We start from the raw sequence: 14,529 nt of genomic DNA, 5'->3' as shown, positions 1-14,529 counted from the left end.
TAGTGTTAGTATTATTACATTGGGACATATCTAAATTCTACTGTACACCGGTAATATATTTCTGTCAAGTTAAACCGAACTTTTATTTTGACGGGTTGCCGTGAAGACATTTTGAGTTTGTTTGTTTATGTCATAATGATAGTTTTTCTCAAATGAAGCAGTTAAATGATCACGAAGTGACTTTCGGAGTGGATCTAGAGCCTAAATACTAGTATCTATTAATAGGTACTAGTATCTAAAAGGTAATTTTCTCTCTCTCTCTCTCTCTCTCTCTCTCTCTCTCTCTCTCTCTCTCTCTCTCTCTCTCTCTCTCTCTCTCTCTCTCTCTCTCTCTCTCTCTCTCTCTCTCTCTCTGAGCCAATATGGCAAGCCGTTTTAACATTTAATCATTTTAACCTACTAGTCTCTATTTTCATGCTACTAGTACTTATTTTTTAGATACTAGTATCTATTCCATTAAGTACTAGTACTTATACATTAGCGACCAGTGCTTATTCTGTTTAGAATATTCAAAGTGCTTATTCAATTTTTAAGCTTATTTATATTTTCAGAGCAGAAATTCTGATTTTTCTGCTTATTCAATATTGCATCTAAAATGTAAGTGACTTGACGTGTGTGTGTGTGTGTGTGTGTGTGTGTGTGTGTGTGTGAGAGAGAGAGATTGTGTCTGTTACAGTGACAAGAGTTTAACCCTTTAAGGCCTTGTCTTTTTGGATATATATCTTTTTTTTTTTATAAAAAAAAAAGTGCATACACGCCATATATTTTAAATGTATTGTTTGCTTTAAATTAAATTAAGATTGTATGTTTGGTAATTGAACCTAAATAAATTTAAAACTAATGTGCTATATTTCAGATAAATATATTTGTTTTCCTTCATTTTAATCAACACTAACTTTATTCTCATCTGAATTATAAATAACTTATTTCTGTATAAAATAAAAAATCCCGAATAATCCAGACCAACCAGAGCGCACTATTTCTACAACATCATCAGTGTTGAAGCAGAACTACCAGAGCCGTTCGGCAGATAGCGAGCAGATATTTTGTGTCACGTCGGGCACCAGGGTGGCGGTGCCACCGGCTTTATATATATATATATATATATATATATATATATAAATATAGCTGCGAGCAGCGATGAAGGGCCAAAGCCGGCGGCACCGCCACCCCGGTGCCTTTAGGTAACTAAAGGCACCGGGGTTGCGGTGCCATCGGCTTGGGCCCGTAATCGCTGCTCGCAGCTATATTTTCTCTTTTATTTTTCTTACGACTATTCGGGCACTTTTGGGGCTCTTAACGTGCACGAAAACTCTTGAAACTTTGCACGCGGGTCAGAACCCGCGGCCATCAGGGTCGGGGTGAAGATGGTACCCGGGCGTGGCAGGGGGGCTCGACAGCGCCCCCTGGAACGGGGTCCGAAAACTTGGTCCATAAATCAAACACGCTTGTATGTAAGAATATGAAACTCGGTACACATATAGATCTCATCGGTTCATATATACTTCATGCTCTTACTTTTTACCCCAGCCCAACAGGAAGTCGGCTATTTAGGGTTGTTTGTAAAACGCATGCAATGGAATTTAAAGTACTTCTCCTAGAGAATTCAAAGAAATGCCTCGAAACTCGGTCAGCATGAAGTCAAGACATTGAGGATGAAAAATTGCGAGGGGATTTTTGATATCTCGAACGGTTTGGCTGTGGCGGGGAAACGAAATTATGGCGAGAAACGTGAAACAGGAAGTGTGTTATAACTTCTGCATACATTAACTGATCTTGATGAAACTTCACCAGTGTGTTCGCTGTAAGAGGCCGATCACATGGATGTGACTATTGTGAGTCAAAGTTATAGCGCCACCAACTGGCAGCAGGAAGTGTGTCACTTTCAAAATGCTTCGAAATCACCCTCTTATTTTAACCCAATTTGCTTCAAACTTCATCTGTATAATGTAAACATACGCCAGATGTAGACCTGTGAATGGATTCTTGATATCTTTGATACTGTTGCCGTGGCAACACATCAAACTTTAAAATTCTTTTTTGATGCTTTTGAGACTCTTAGCATGCTTGAAATTGCATGAAACTCGACAGACATGTCACATATATTAGCCAGTAGACATGTGCAAAGTTTCAGGAACGGGCGTGGTGCAGGGGCTCAGTAGCGCCACCTTTTGACAAAAGTGAGAGGGTTAGTTTCATAGTTTTACCTGCAATCTTAAAACTCGGTAGGCATATTGTTCAGATCAAGCCGGACAACTTTCTTATTTACAGTTTTTGGTTCCGAACAACAGGAAGTCAGATATTTTGGTTTGAATGGGATGTTTTGGAGTAATCTCTGTCCCTCTCTCCCTCTCTCTGCATACCTCTGTGTCTGTGGGGGGAGGGGGATGTGTCTGTTTGAGTGACAAAGCTTTTAATTATTGTTGATCAAGGTTTCGGGGGCTTTTGGGGCCCTTAACATCCTCTAAAACTCTTGAAACTTTGCACACGGGTCAGAACCCGTGGCCATCAGGGCCGGACTGAAGCTGGTACCCGGGCGTGGCAGGGCGGACCGACAGCGCCCCCTGGACTGGGATTCGAACACTTGTCCATAAATCAAAGACACTTGCATGTAATAATATGAAACTGTGTACACTTATAGATCTCATTGGGTTAAACAACTTTCGTGCTCTAAGTTTTACGACATCCCAACAGGAAGCCGGCTATCATGGTTTGTTTGGAAACGCATACCCCTGAAATTCTATTTAATTCTCCTTGGGAATTGATCGGATTTCAAGCAAACTCGGTCAGCATGACGTCAAGACATTGATGATGCTAAATTCCGGAGGGATTTTTGATATCTCGAACGGTTTGGCCGTGGCGAGGAAATTAATTTTATGACTAAAAAAGGACACATAAAGTGTGTTATAACTTTGCTCGTTTTACCTACAGTTACAAAACTTGCCACGCATATTGTTCTCATCAAGCCAATCGACTTTCTAATTTAAAGTCATTAGCTCAGAGCAACAGAAAGTCAGATATTGTAGTTTGAATGGATTTCTTGTCCCCCTGCCATTCTGTTTGTGTGTGTGTCTGTGTGGGGAGGGGAGCAGAGGGGAGGGGAGGGAGGGAGGGTTGGTGTCTGTGTTTATGTGTGTGTGTGTGTGTGTGTGGCTGGCTGTATGATTTTTCCTGCATTAAAGGATAAAGAAATCTCTAAGTCCTTGTCTTTTCGCATAACAATTTTTGTATTTTTTTTTAAATGACAAAATATGCATCACTCCTCTTAAGTGGTTTATTTTATTCCCACCAAACTTTTTCAACATGATGAAAATACATTAAAGAAGCATAATTGTGAATATCTATTGAATATCTCTAATTGTTTTGCTATGGCGAGGGATTAAAGTCATGTAAAAAAAAAAAAAAAACACTAAAAGCTTCATATCTTCTAAAAATGTAATTATACACCATTTATTTCTAGATAAAATTATACAAATATCAGAACTAAACCCATTTTATTCTTTTTTTCAATTTAAGAATAATGTACAAGTTTAAAAACAGCCAGGATGCACTATTCAGTTAAAAAATAAATATATCAAATAATACATAGGGCTATACTGCCCTCTTGTGTTCAAAATCAGGTAGGCCTGTTGTATTTAAATATAGGTAGCTGCTATGTGACTCCGAGAATTTTTTCTCACCGGTTATTTGACGTGTAACACCGGGGGCTTTTATATCGCTAAGTTAAAAGTGAAAGTAAAGTAAGGACATTTATAGTGGTGGCGCTCGCAGTGCGCTCGAATGAATTTCTATGGAAGTAGAAATTAACTAAACGTTCGCTCTGTTCTGCTCGCTCGTCGCCATGGACGCGCACCGTTATGAATGCCAGTGCAGCCGCATACTTTTTAGTGTCACTAAAATTAGTGCAATTTCGGGGGCCGATTGCTTGAATTGTGAGTTCAATAGTCTATTATTTTTCACGGAAAACACAACAATAAAAGAGTACAATGACAGATTCGCTTAAATAGGCGTTTTTACATAAAATAGCCTATTCCGTCATCATCTTTTCAGTCAGCTCTTCACTCTCGTGATTAATGAAATTTGACTCCTGTTGCTGATATTTGCTGCAACTTTCGTTCAGCTCACAATTTAGTAAGCAAACACGTTTCAAATGTGTTTTTATTTTATTTTTGTGTATGTGTGTGTGTATGTATGTATATATATAAATATAGCTTATGTTTCAAATATGAGTTAATTAACAATCGTTGGAAAGAATGATACTTTTAAACATAACACTAAACCGTCATTAGGTGTCGCCAGGCGACCGTCTTAATGAGCGAGTCATTGATTCATTCGTTTGAACGACTGAGTCATTCATGAATGAGATAGATGTTTATGGATTGATTGGTCATTGAATCTTTGAGTCAACCGATTTGTTCAAAATGCTGAATCATTCATTAATGAGAACGCGTTGCTGTGAGATGCGCGATGGTTCTGCTGTGATCTTTGTTTAACTATTTTCGCTGCTGAAACAGAAAAAAAGTCAATATTGCATCTAAAATGTAAGTGATTTGACTTGTGTGTGTGTGTGTGTGATTGTGTGTGTGATTGTGTCTGTTACAGTGATAAGAGTTTAACCCTTGTTAAACTTTAGGCCTTGTCTTTTTGGATATATATCTTTTTATATTAAAAAATAGTCATACAACCCATATATTTTAAATGTATTGTTTGCTTTAAATTACATTAAGATTGTATGTTTGGTAATCGAACCTGAAAGAATTATAAATGAATGTGCTATATTTCAGATCATATATTTGTTTTCCTTAAAATTTGAACTAACACCAATTTTATTCTCATCTGAATGATAGATTATTTTTTTCTGTATAAAATAAAAACACCTTTGATTTTTCTTTTTTAATCAATGTAGAATGTGTAACTGAAAAAATAAACAGATTAGGGCTCTGTTTGATGACAAGAAATGAAAACCAATGCGATATGATGAATGTCCAAAAGATGGCTCCCACAGACTGTTTTTAAATAGGATTGTTTGATATTTTTTGCTTTTAAACTGTGTGTGTGTGTGTGTGTGTGTGTGTGTAAGAGATTTTGGTTGGGTGACAGTTGTAGTTTACAGTTTGACAAGAGTTTATAGTTTGACAAAAGCACAATGTTGTGTTTTATTGCGAGTGTACACAAATATAAGTAAACACTTTGCAGTTTGAATAATGTCCTGTATGAACAAAAGGACGGAGTATGTCTTTATGTCTACATTGTTCAATTACGCCACACACACACACACACAAACACTATTTTTCTAATCAGATCAGGCAAGTAATATTCTGTCTTGTCTCTTAAAAAAACAATATATATATATTTATGTATATATATATATATATATATGTGTGTGTGTGTGTGTGTGTATATATATATATAAATATAGCTGCGAGCAGCGATGAAAGGGCCAAAGCCGGCGGCACCGCCACCCCGGTTATAGCGCCACCAACTGGAGCAGGAAGTCTGTCACTTTCAAAAAGCTTTGAAATCACCTGATTGCTTCAAACTTCACTACTATGATGTAAACACACGGCAGATGTAGACCTGGATGTAGACCTGACCTTTCAGAAGGTTGCTCTCGCATACTTTGTGGTTGACATGTGCCCTCAATGCACACTTTTGCAGAGCACACACTGATACAAGCTCTACAGCACACTTCTTTTCGACAGTCAAACCAGGGTTACGTTTTTGCACGTCGTGCACAATAACCCTAAAGGCACCAGGGTGGCGGTGCCACCGGCTTTATATATATATATATATATATATATATATATATATAAATAAATATAGCTGCGAGCAGCGATGAAGGGCCAAAGCCGGTGGTACCGCCACCCCGGTGCCTTTAGGTAACTAAAGGCACCGGGGTTGCGGTGCCACCGGCTTGGGCCCGTAATCGCTGCTCGCAGCTATATTTATTATTATTATTATTATTAAAAATGCTGCGCTCAAGTTAAACTCAGTTCAACTTTTAAAAAACGCACTTCGAGACCTTGCGGTTTTCCCCCATTCCATGCCCGCGTTCTGTGTGAACGAACAAGCCCAAACAATGAAACTCAAAACGTGACACATACAATGTATTTGTATTCTGATTGAATTTATTGAATCTGACAAGAGGACACAGATATGACAATAAATATAAAATACTGTTAATCTATTGCTCAGTATTATTTCAGGAATTTGATCTTCTCAATTGAGAGAGCACATGCTGTATTGTATTGTATTATAATGATGATTTAATATTACCTCTAAACTTTAACTAGGCTAGATATTGTCAAGTTTGTTTTTGTTTTTGTTTCAGTCCATGTCTCAAGTCAAGTCTTTGTTTATTTTGTATTTTGTTTATTTGAATAAACTGCACTTTATTCTTCAACTGTACTTGCCTTCAGTGGACTTTATTACAGGTATTTTGCATATTAATTGTTCTAGGAACCTCAAAGCATATTTTAATTTTTGTGTATTTTGTGCTACTCCATAATGATGTTCTAGTTTGTTGCATAGGTAGGGTCCAAACATAAACTTAAGCCCAGGGGCTGCCCTGATGACATTGTTCCAAGTGGGTGAATTCTCTTTGGGATGATTACAGCATCATAGAAACACCTTTGAACAACATATTTAAAGGTGAATGCAAATATTGTTTTCTTTAGAGAAGTACATGTTATACGTTTTGACTAGTTAATGCTTATATTACATAACAGAGTTGCCTTCTATTCTGTTTCATGCAATGAATGTAGCAATAAATCAAGTGGACAGTTGGTAAGTATATTGGGTTACACTTTATTTGAAGGTTTTTTTGTTACACTGTAATTATACATGTAAATATTGAGTACAATTAAGTAACTACGTGTATTTACTATAAGGTTAGGATTAGGGTTTGGTTTATTTCAGGGTTAGTTGCATGTAATTATGGATAATTTATAGTTATTACTATAGTAACTACATGCAACATACAGTATGTAACAATGACACTATAAAATAATGTGTTACCGAATAGTTTTATTTGTCAGCTACCAGACTTTACACTTTGTGATATATTTGTGGGGGGGGGGGGGGTGTTTTGTTTTTTTTTGTTTACTATGTTGCATTTATTTATTTGTTTTATAAGTACTTCAAGTTGAAATACTATTAATGAAATGCTAGGTCTGGTTGTTTCTTTCTCCTTAGATTTTGTGAAGAGCTGCAAATGGACAACCTGACATTCAGACACAGCGTTCTCCTCATGGAGAGACTAAAAGTTACACCTCAGTCCTCCTATCCAGTTTTTATCCTGCTCTTCTTGGCTTATGTCTTTACAATGGTATCTAACTTTGGACTTATAGTTTTGATCTCAACGGAAAAGAATCTTCATAATCCTATGCATTTTCTTTTTTGTAACTTGCCACTGAACGATATGCTAGGGACCACTGTCATTTTGCCACGCTTAATGCAAGACATTTTACAAGAAACCTCAGAGCACTATATCAGTATCACATATATGCAGTGTGTTACTCAAGCATATTTTGTGCACATATTTATAGCAGCATGCCACTATGTGCTGATAATCATGGCCTTTGACAGATATGTGGCTATATGTAATCCACTTAGATATTCTGCTATAATGACCAATAAGATGGTAATTAAACTATCAGCATTTGCTTGGGGCCTGGCCATTCTTTTGGTGACAATTATGTTAGGTCTCACTGTGCGTCTGTCTCACTGCAGATCTAAAATTGAAAACCCTTTCTGTGACAATGCCTCACTGTTTAAACTATCCTGTGAAAGTGTGGTCATAAATAATATTTACGGAATTGTTTATACTGTGGCTGTACTCTGCTTTTCAGCAGTATCTATATTTATAACATATGTCAAGATTGCTGTTGTATGCAAAAGTAGCAAAAACAAAGCGCTCAACAGCAAAGCCATAAAAACCTGCAGCACTCATTTAGCTGTTTATTTAGTCATGTTTTTTTCTGGAGCTATCATGACATTTCTCCACCGGTTTCCTGAATACTCTGACAGCAGGAAACTAACTAGTATAATGTTCCACATTTTACCGCCAGGATTAAAAATCCCTTAGTATATGGTTTACAAACCAAAGAAATAAGGCAAAAAGTAGCTAAACTTTGGTGGAGAAAAAAAGTTATTTCTTTGTAAAATATATATATATATTTTCTTCACAATTTGTTGTTTCTTTTTCTCATAAAGAAAATACAGTATATGGTCAATAACATTGGTTTAGACATTTCTCCAACAGACTATTCTGCGACTATTCTGAAATTATTGTCATACAATTTTCATACAATGAATGATGTAAACCATTTTCATTTCAAATGATTTTAACTTTCAAGTACAGAAATTATTAGCAGACATTACATTTATTTGCAGACATTACATTCATGTAATCAAATCAATTATCTGCTTTTATATATATATATATATATATATATATATATATATATATATATATATATATATATATATATATACTGTATATACTCAAAAAACAATTATGTCTAAATTTAAGATTTATGTATTTGAATTGCATATAAAATTTCTATCCATTTGGATTTCATAGTTTTAACAAAGTTTTAAACAAACTAATAATCTGAATGTGATTCATATTTGTCAGTCATACATAAATGAAATAGGTATGATTTATGTAACTGTTTTAATAAACTGAATGTGACTCATATTTGTCAGTGATACGTGAATGAAACAGGTAAGATCTATGTAAGAGTACACACACAGTAAAATCTCCAGTGTTGAAATCCTGGTGTTAAGGACATTTAGAGTGTTAATTTTCTGGTGTTGAATTTCAAGGGATTAACACTGCTAGTGTAAATCGCACCCTCTGGCAGGTGAAAATATGTAGAGTTAAATCAATAACACCGAGCAGAGTGTTATTAGTCACATCCGGGACATTTACGAGCTGGGCGGGACAAAACGAGCTGAAACTTTTTTCACAGGCGCCATTTTCTTTGACTCGCGAAGCAAGGCATACGAGGAGGCATATATTGAGTGTTTTATCGCATTTACATATACATTTTATAATATCATATTGTTTTAGAACAATGTGTATGTGCTGTGCACGGTTAAACCATTCACAGAGGGACATTTTCGATGACGCGCGATGTGGAGCAGACCAGGATGGGTTTGATTTTTAACAGGGAAAGTAAGTTAACTTAAGTGCTTTATCTAATTTACAATATGTTTAATTTACATTTTATAATATATTGATTTGTAGCGATATTTAAATGCTCTGCGCGCTTAAACGAGCCGAAACTTTTTCAAAGGCGATCTTCTTTGACTCAATACGGAGCTGACGACGACGAGGAGGGAACGTTGGCGTTAACAGAGAAAACACCGAAGTTAAGTTAAGTGCTTTTAACCAAATTTACAACAAGTAACTTATTTCATGCCATTATATTGTTTTGTAACGATATTTATGTGATGTGCGCGCCTAAACCTCTCACAGACAGACTAGGCCCTGCATCTTCTTTGACTCGAGTCGTGACGCAGTGCAGACACGGAGTTTGCTTTTAACAGTGAAAACACAGAGTAAGTGTTTTAACTCATTTAAAATGCGTGTTTTATAATGTTATGTTGTTTTATGACAATATTTGTGATCTGCAAATATCTTAAAGTATGTATTTATCCTCAAACTATTTTTCTCTCGTTTGCCAGCACACCTAGCGTAACGTTATAACTGAAGACGAACAACTCCACAAACTGCAACCAACAAGTCAAGTCAAGTCAAGTCACCTTTATTTATATAGCGCTTTTTACAATACAGATTGTATCAAAGCGCTTCACAGTGATAACATGAAAACAATATAACAAAGTTTGTTTCTAAAAGAAATTGCGTCAACGTCCACCTTAAGTAAGGCAGATCAATAATATTATTGAATATTAAATGTCCCCAACTAAGCAAGCCAAAAGCCAAGGCAACAGTGGCAAGGAACCAAAACTCCATCAGGTGACAGAATGGAGAAAAAAACCTTGGGAGAAACCAGACTCAGTCGGGGGGCCAGTTCTCCTCTGGCCAACGAAGGAACAGTGCATGATTCGGGCAGCATTACAAGTCAGATTGGATCGGAACATTTAGAGTATTTTTTTGGAAGTCCAAGTAATCACGCCGGTCTTAAGACGAGTAGTTGAGGATCAGTGCCGTCCACCATAGAGAGTCCATATCGCCCGTGTTGAGTCGTCACTTCATAGGCTTTGTGATTGGAGCATCTGAAGTCTCCGTGAGAGGCTGGATACAAACTGGAGCTGACGAACGCTATTTTCTCGGGACTCGCGTCCCGAGATAACAGCAGGAAAGCAAAGGGAAAATAATTAGCGTAGCTGCTGTTCATAATGATGATTTCCATTGCACAGTCGTAAATGATAAAAACATGTAGACAGTGACTCTTGCGTCCCAAAATCACCCCCCTCCGTCCCCCACTCAACTCAGCCCAGCTTACTGACCTCTACGTCCCTCCTGCTGCTGAGACCTAACCACAATCTCACAATCTCTCCGCAACCCAACCATACGCGCCAACCCGTTGACTAAGGCTGTCGAGCCCCACTGGTGTGTGAATAGGCAGTTTCAGTGGACAACGGTTCCGTATGGCATACTACCTACCGCAACACAATATCTGCCCAACCACCCGTCATTCACGCAATATACACAGGAACGTAATGACTGCAAATACTATGCAACCTATACAGATAACCTACAGTCTCTTCAAGTTTTATAATATTAAATGCATTTGATCTGATTCAGCACTATTATAAAAGGTAAGCATTATGTAAATGCTTGGCTAAAGAGATGCGTCTTTAATCTAGTTTTAAACTGGGACAGCGAGTCAGAGCCTCGATGCATGTGAAATTGTCACTTTATTTCCTTATTTGGAGGACCAATTTTCTTAGAATGGGTAAGTAATTATTTCAGATTAAATATTTATGCAAAGTGCTTTTATCAGATTAACTTTTGGTTGATGTTTGATATGCTTTCATGATTAAATTTTGCTATTTGTGTTTGCTAATACTAGGAGCATTTCTATGCTGCACCAAGTGGCTAAGGCTAACCAGGCTTGGTTTTTGAAGACTATACAGACTTGAACCTGGTGATGATGGTAAGATTTAACAGATAACATATGAGGCACAAACATAAAAAATAATCATAGCTTTGTTGCTATTTGGGATAACTAGATATTATTTGTTTCATAACACTCATTTTGAATTTGTCCAGTCAAATTACTTTACAAAAGTAAATCTTTTTTCTTTTTTACTTAAAATGAGATTTCAAACCAATTCTTTTCATGATTTGACTGGTAGAGGTTTTCTTGCTGTTTAATTTTAGACTCAACTGATGGGAAATCTCTGCCCAGCTGCCCCGAACATCACAAAGCCACACGAAGGGAACAAGGACTATTTAGTGAGATTTCTTAAGGTGCGTGACTTAATTTATTCTTAAATGGTTAATTCACCCACAAATGGAAATTCTGTCGTTAATTACTCGCCCTCATGTCGTTCCAAACATGTCAGACTTTTTCATCTTCACAACACAAATGAAGATATTTTTAATGAAATCTGAGAGCTTCCTGTCCCTCCACGTTCAAGCCCCAGAAAGGTATAAATGTACATCATTAAAGTACACCATGTGACTCCAGTGGTTTAACATAAATTTTATTAAACTACGCAAGTGCTGCAAAAAAAAAAACATTTATCACTTAATTTATAAAATATTAATTTCCAACATGCATTCATGAGAACATTTCAACTCGTGCATATTGTTGATGCGAGAGCAGATGTTGCGTTAACGTGCATTGTAGATTGATATTTTGTAAATAAAGATGAGTTAAAATTGTCGTAAAAAAAAGTTGTAAAATTGAGGTTAAACCACTGGAGTCACATGGATTACTTATGATTTCCTTTATACCTTTAATGGCTTTGGAAGTGATAGTTGAATAGGCTGTCGACGAAGGGACAAAGATTTAGATTTCATAAAAAATATCTTAAGTGTTCCGAAGATGAGCAAAACTCTTAACTGGTTTGGAACAACATAAGGGTGAATAATTAATGACAGAATTAAAATTTTTGGATGAATTAAGTCTTTAATTTACTTGGAAATCAGTAAATTCAAGTCTTAAAGGAAGAGTTCACTTTTAAAATGAAAATTCTGTCATTATTTACTCACCCTCAAGTTGTTTCAACCCTGTATGCATTTCTTTCCTCTGCTGAACACAATGGAATATATTTTGAAGAATGTCAGTAACCAAACAGTTAACTGATCCCATTGACTTCCATAGTAAGAAATAAAATATACTATGGAAGTCAATGGGACCAGATAACTGTTTGGTTACTGACATTCTTCAAAATATATTCCATTGTGTTCAGCAGAAGAAAGAAATTCCAAAATAGTTTCTTGTTTGAGTCACGAAAGTCTAAGATGATTGATATTTTTCCACCATACACTTGCTGTATTTATAAAATACAAATGGTATTAATTGTAATTGGTCTGGTTTTGTGTTGTCTAGGGAACCAGCACTCCAGGATTTTGAGAAAGTTGGATCTGCACAGCCTTTCCTGCTCTGTGAAACAACTATGCACTGAACTTTACTGTTAGCAACTGGACACAACTGATCCACTCATAACCTGCAACTGTTTTTCATCTGCTGAATGTTGTTGCTGTACTGTTGCTAAGTCGAAGGTACTGAATCAACTTCACTGACACAGGACTAACATTCACTGACATGTACAGGACTTGAAGTATTACAGACCATTTGATAAGCAGCTTTCATATAATTCTAATAACAGAAATGCCTATATTGTGCCTTCATTTATTTTAAAAGTTAACCTATGATGTAAAGGGGCTTGTTCGTTAATAAACTAGTTTGTTAAAACAACTGTTTGCATTTTGCCTTTATTTTTAACTTTACAATGAATACAGAATTCTACTATAATCCCAGACTAAGGTTACAATTTAACTTTCTGGATTGTTTTGAAATAAAGTTTTGAAAGAGTAATATAGAGTGATGTGTTTATTTCAAAGTGAATTTATTCTTTTCAGATTAAATGATTTGTCATCTTATTTTACATTTCTTTAGAGTAGGTAATGCAGAACCCTAATAAGAAAAACAGTGTTTTTATTTGTAAAAAGGTGTTCTATCAACACCAGGATGGGGTCAACACCAGAACAGTGTAGAATTTTAAGTGCTCTGTAACAGTGTTGTTGTTATCTGCATTGGTGTTAAAATTTTACACTCTTAGTGTTCACATTGTAACACTGTGTCGGTGTTGCGAGAGGCAACACTTTTGAAAGTGTTGATCTAACACTTTGTGGGTGGTTCCCATTTATACACTTTTAAAGTGTTGAAATTAACTCTAATGGTGTTGATTTCCGGGTTTCAAATTTACTGTGCAGCTAAATGCTCATGTTAAATTAACACTGCCTAGTGTTCATGTGTGCTCTTTGTCGGAGTCTACCTTCCTTTCTGACTCTGAGGTGTCGAGATTCTGGACCAAGCTTTTCTGCTTGTGTTTCTGGTCCCTTGTTGTCAAATTACTCTGTTAATGAACATGGGTATGGGGTGATGCCCAGGGTTGAAAGCTCCAATGCTACCCACCAAGCCATGCAAAACTACATCCTCCTTGGTTGGTAAAGCCTAGGAGTTGTACCGGGATGCCTGTATCCTAACCTCAGCACCTCTGGTGTTTCAGGCCGCAGCGGTTTCCAGTGAGCTTCTTACCCAATCCCCACCCGGGAATGTTGCGGAACTGGGATGCTCACTCCCTCAGAGGAAGTTATTGGAGAAGTATATTCAGTTCCCTTTCGTTGTCACTCCGAGTTATGTCGGATGACGACGAATGGGGTTTCGCTTAGAAAGCCTATCAACTTCGAGTCTTACAAAACGAGCCAATGGCAAAGAAATGCCATGGGTCTGCGGAATTTGCATGGCGCAACTCCGCCCCACCTCGTGGGTATAAAAGGAGAACGCCGGCAATATACAGATATGTTTTCGCTTCGGAGCCAAGTGTATGCTTCACTCCCAAAGCCATTCTGAGATCTTCTTCCTCTTCGAGACGAGCTTCTCTCCAGGTGTTGGTGTGACGGCGATTCCCAGCCAGTGCACATTCCCTGCGATCTGTGCAGTGATCTGCCAGTGTGTGTGTTTCTCCCTGGTCGCTTCAACACTCTGCGGAGATTAATCCTCTCTAAAAGAGCAGCACGTGGCACGTCTTTTTAAAGATGCATCGCCCGTGCACTTCTGGTTGCAGTCGACTTATATCCGACTCTGATGGGCACAATCGTTGCTTTGTGTGTTTGGGCTTAGAGCACGCTAAAGCAGCGCTTGTGGATAACTCATGTTTTCATTGCGGAAACATGGCCATCGTAACACTTCTGTCGAGACTCAATGATCTTACAAAAGGGAGAGTCCCCTCATCCACACCCCGATCTACCGTTCCCACGGGAGCAGGTACTTCGGCTGGTGGCCAGGGTGACCTGAGGGTGACGGTGTGGCACAATGTTAC

At 37.3% G+C, this 14,529-nt stretch overlaps 1 protein-coding gene across 1 annotated transcript; it reads left to right on the top strand.

Moving 5' to 3' along the window:
* The first annotated feature begins 7,206 nt into the window (after positions 1–7,206).
* Positions 7,207–8,133, top strand: LOC130095416 (olfactory receptor 146-like). Its single transcript, XM_056262154.1, has one exon. The coding sequence runs from the start codon at positions 7,214–7,216 to the stop codon at positions 8,084–8,086; it is 873 nt and encodes a 290-aa protein (XP_056118129.1). The 5' UTR covers positions 7,207–7,213; the 3' UTR covers positions 8,087–8,133.
* Positions 8,134–14,529: the final 6,396 nt, after the last annotated feature.

Source organism: Rhinichthys klamathensis, unplaced genomic scaffold (assembly GCF_029890125.1).
Source record: "Rhinichthys klamathensis goyatoka isolate OS25496 unplaced genomic scaffold, OSU_Roscu_1.1 h1tg000191l_1, whole genome shotgun sequence".
NCBI classification, from domain to species: domain Eukaryota; kingdom Metazoa; phylum Chordata; class Actinopteri; order Cypriniformes; family Leuciscidae; genus Rhinichthys; species Rhinichthys klamathensis.
The sequence above is the reverse complement of the archived record's forward strand: the minus strand, read 5'-3'. Positions and strand labels throughout refer to the sequence as shown.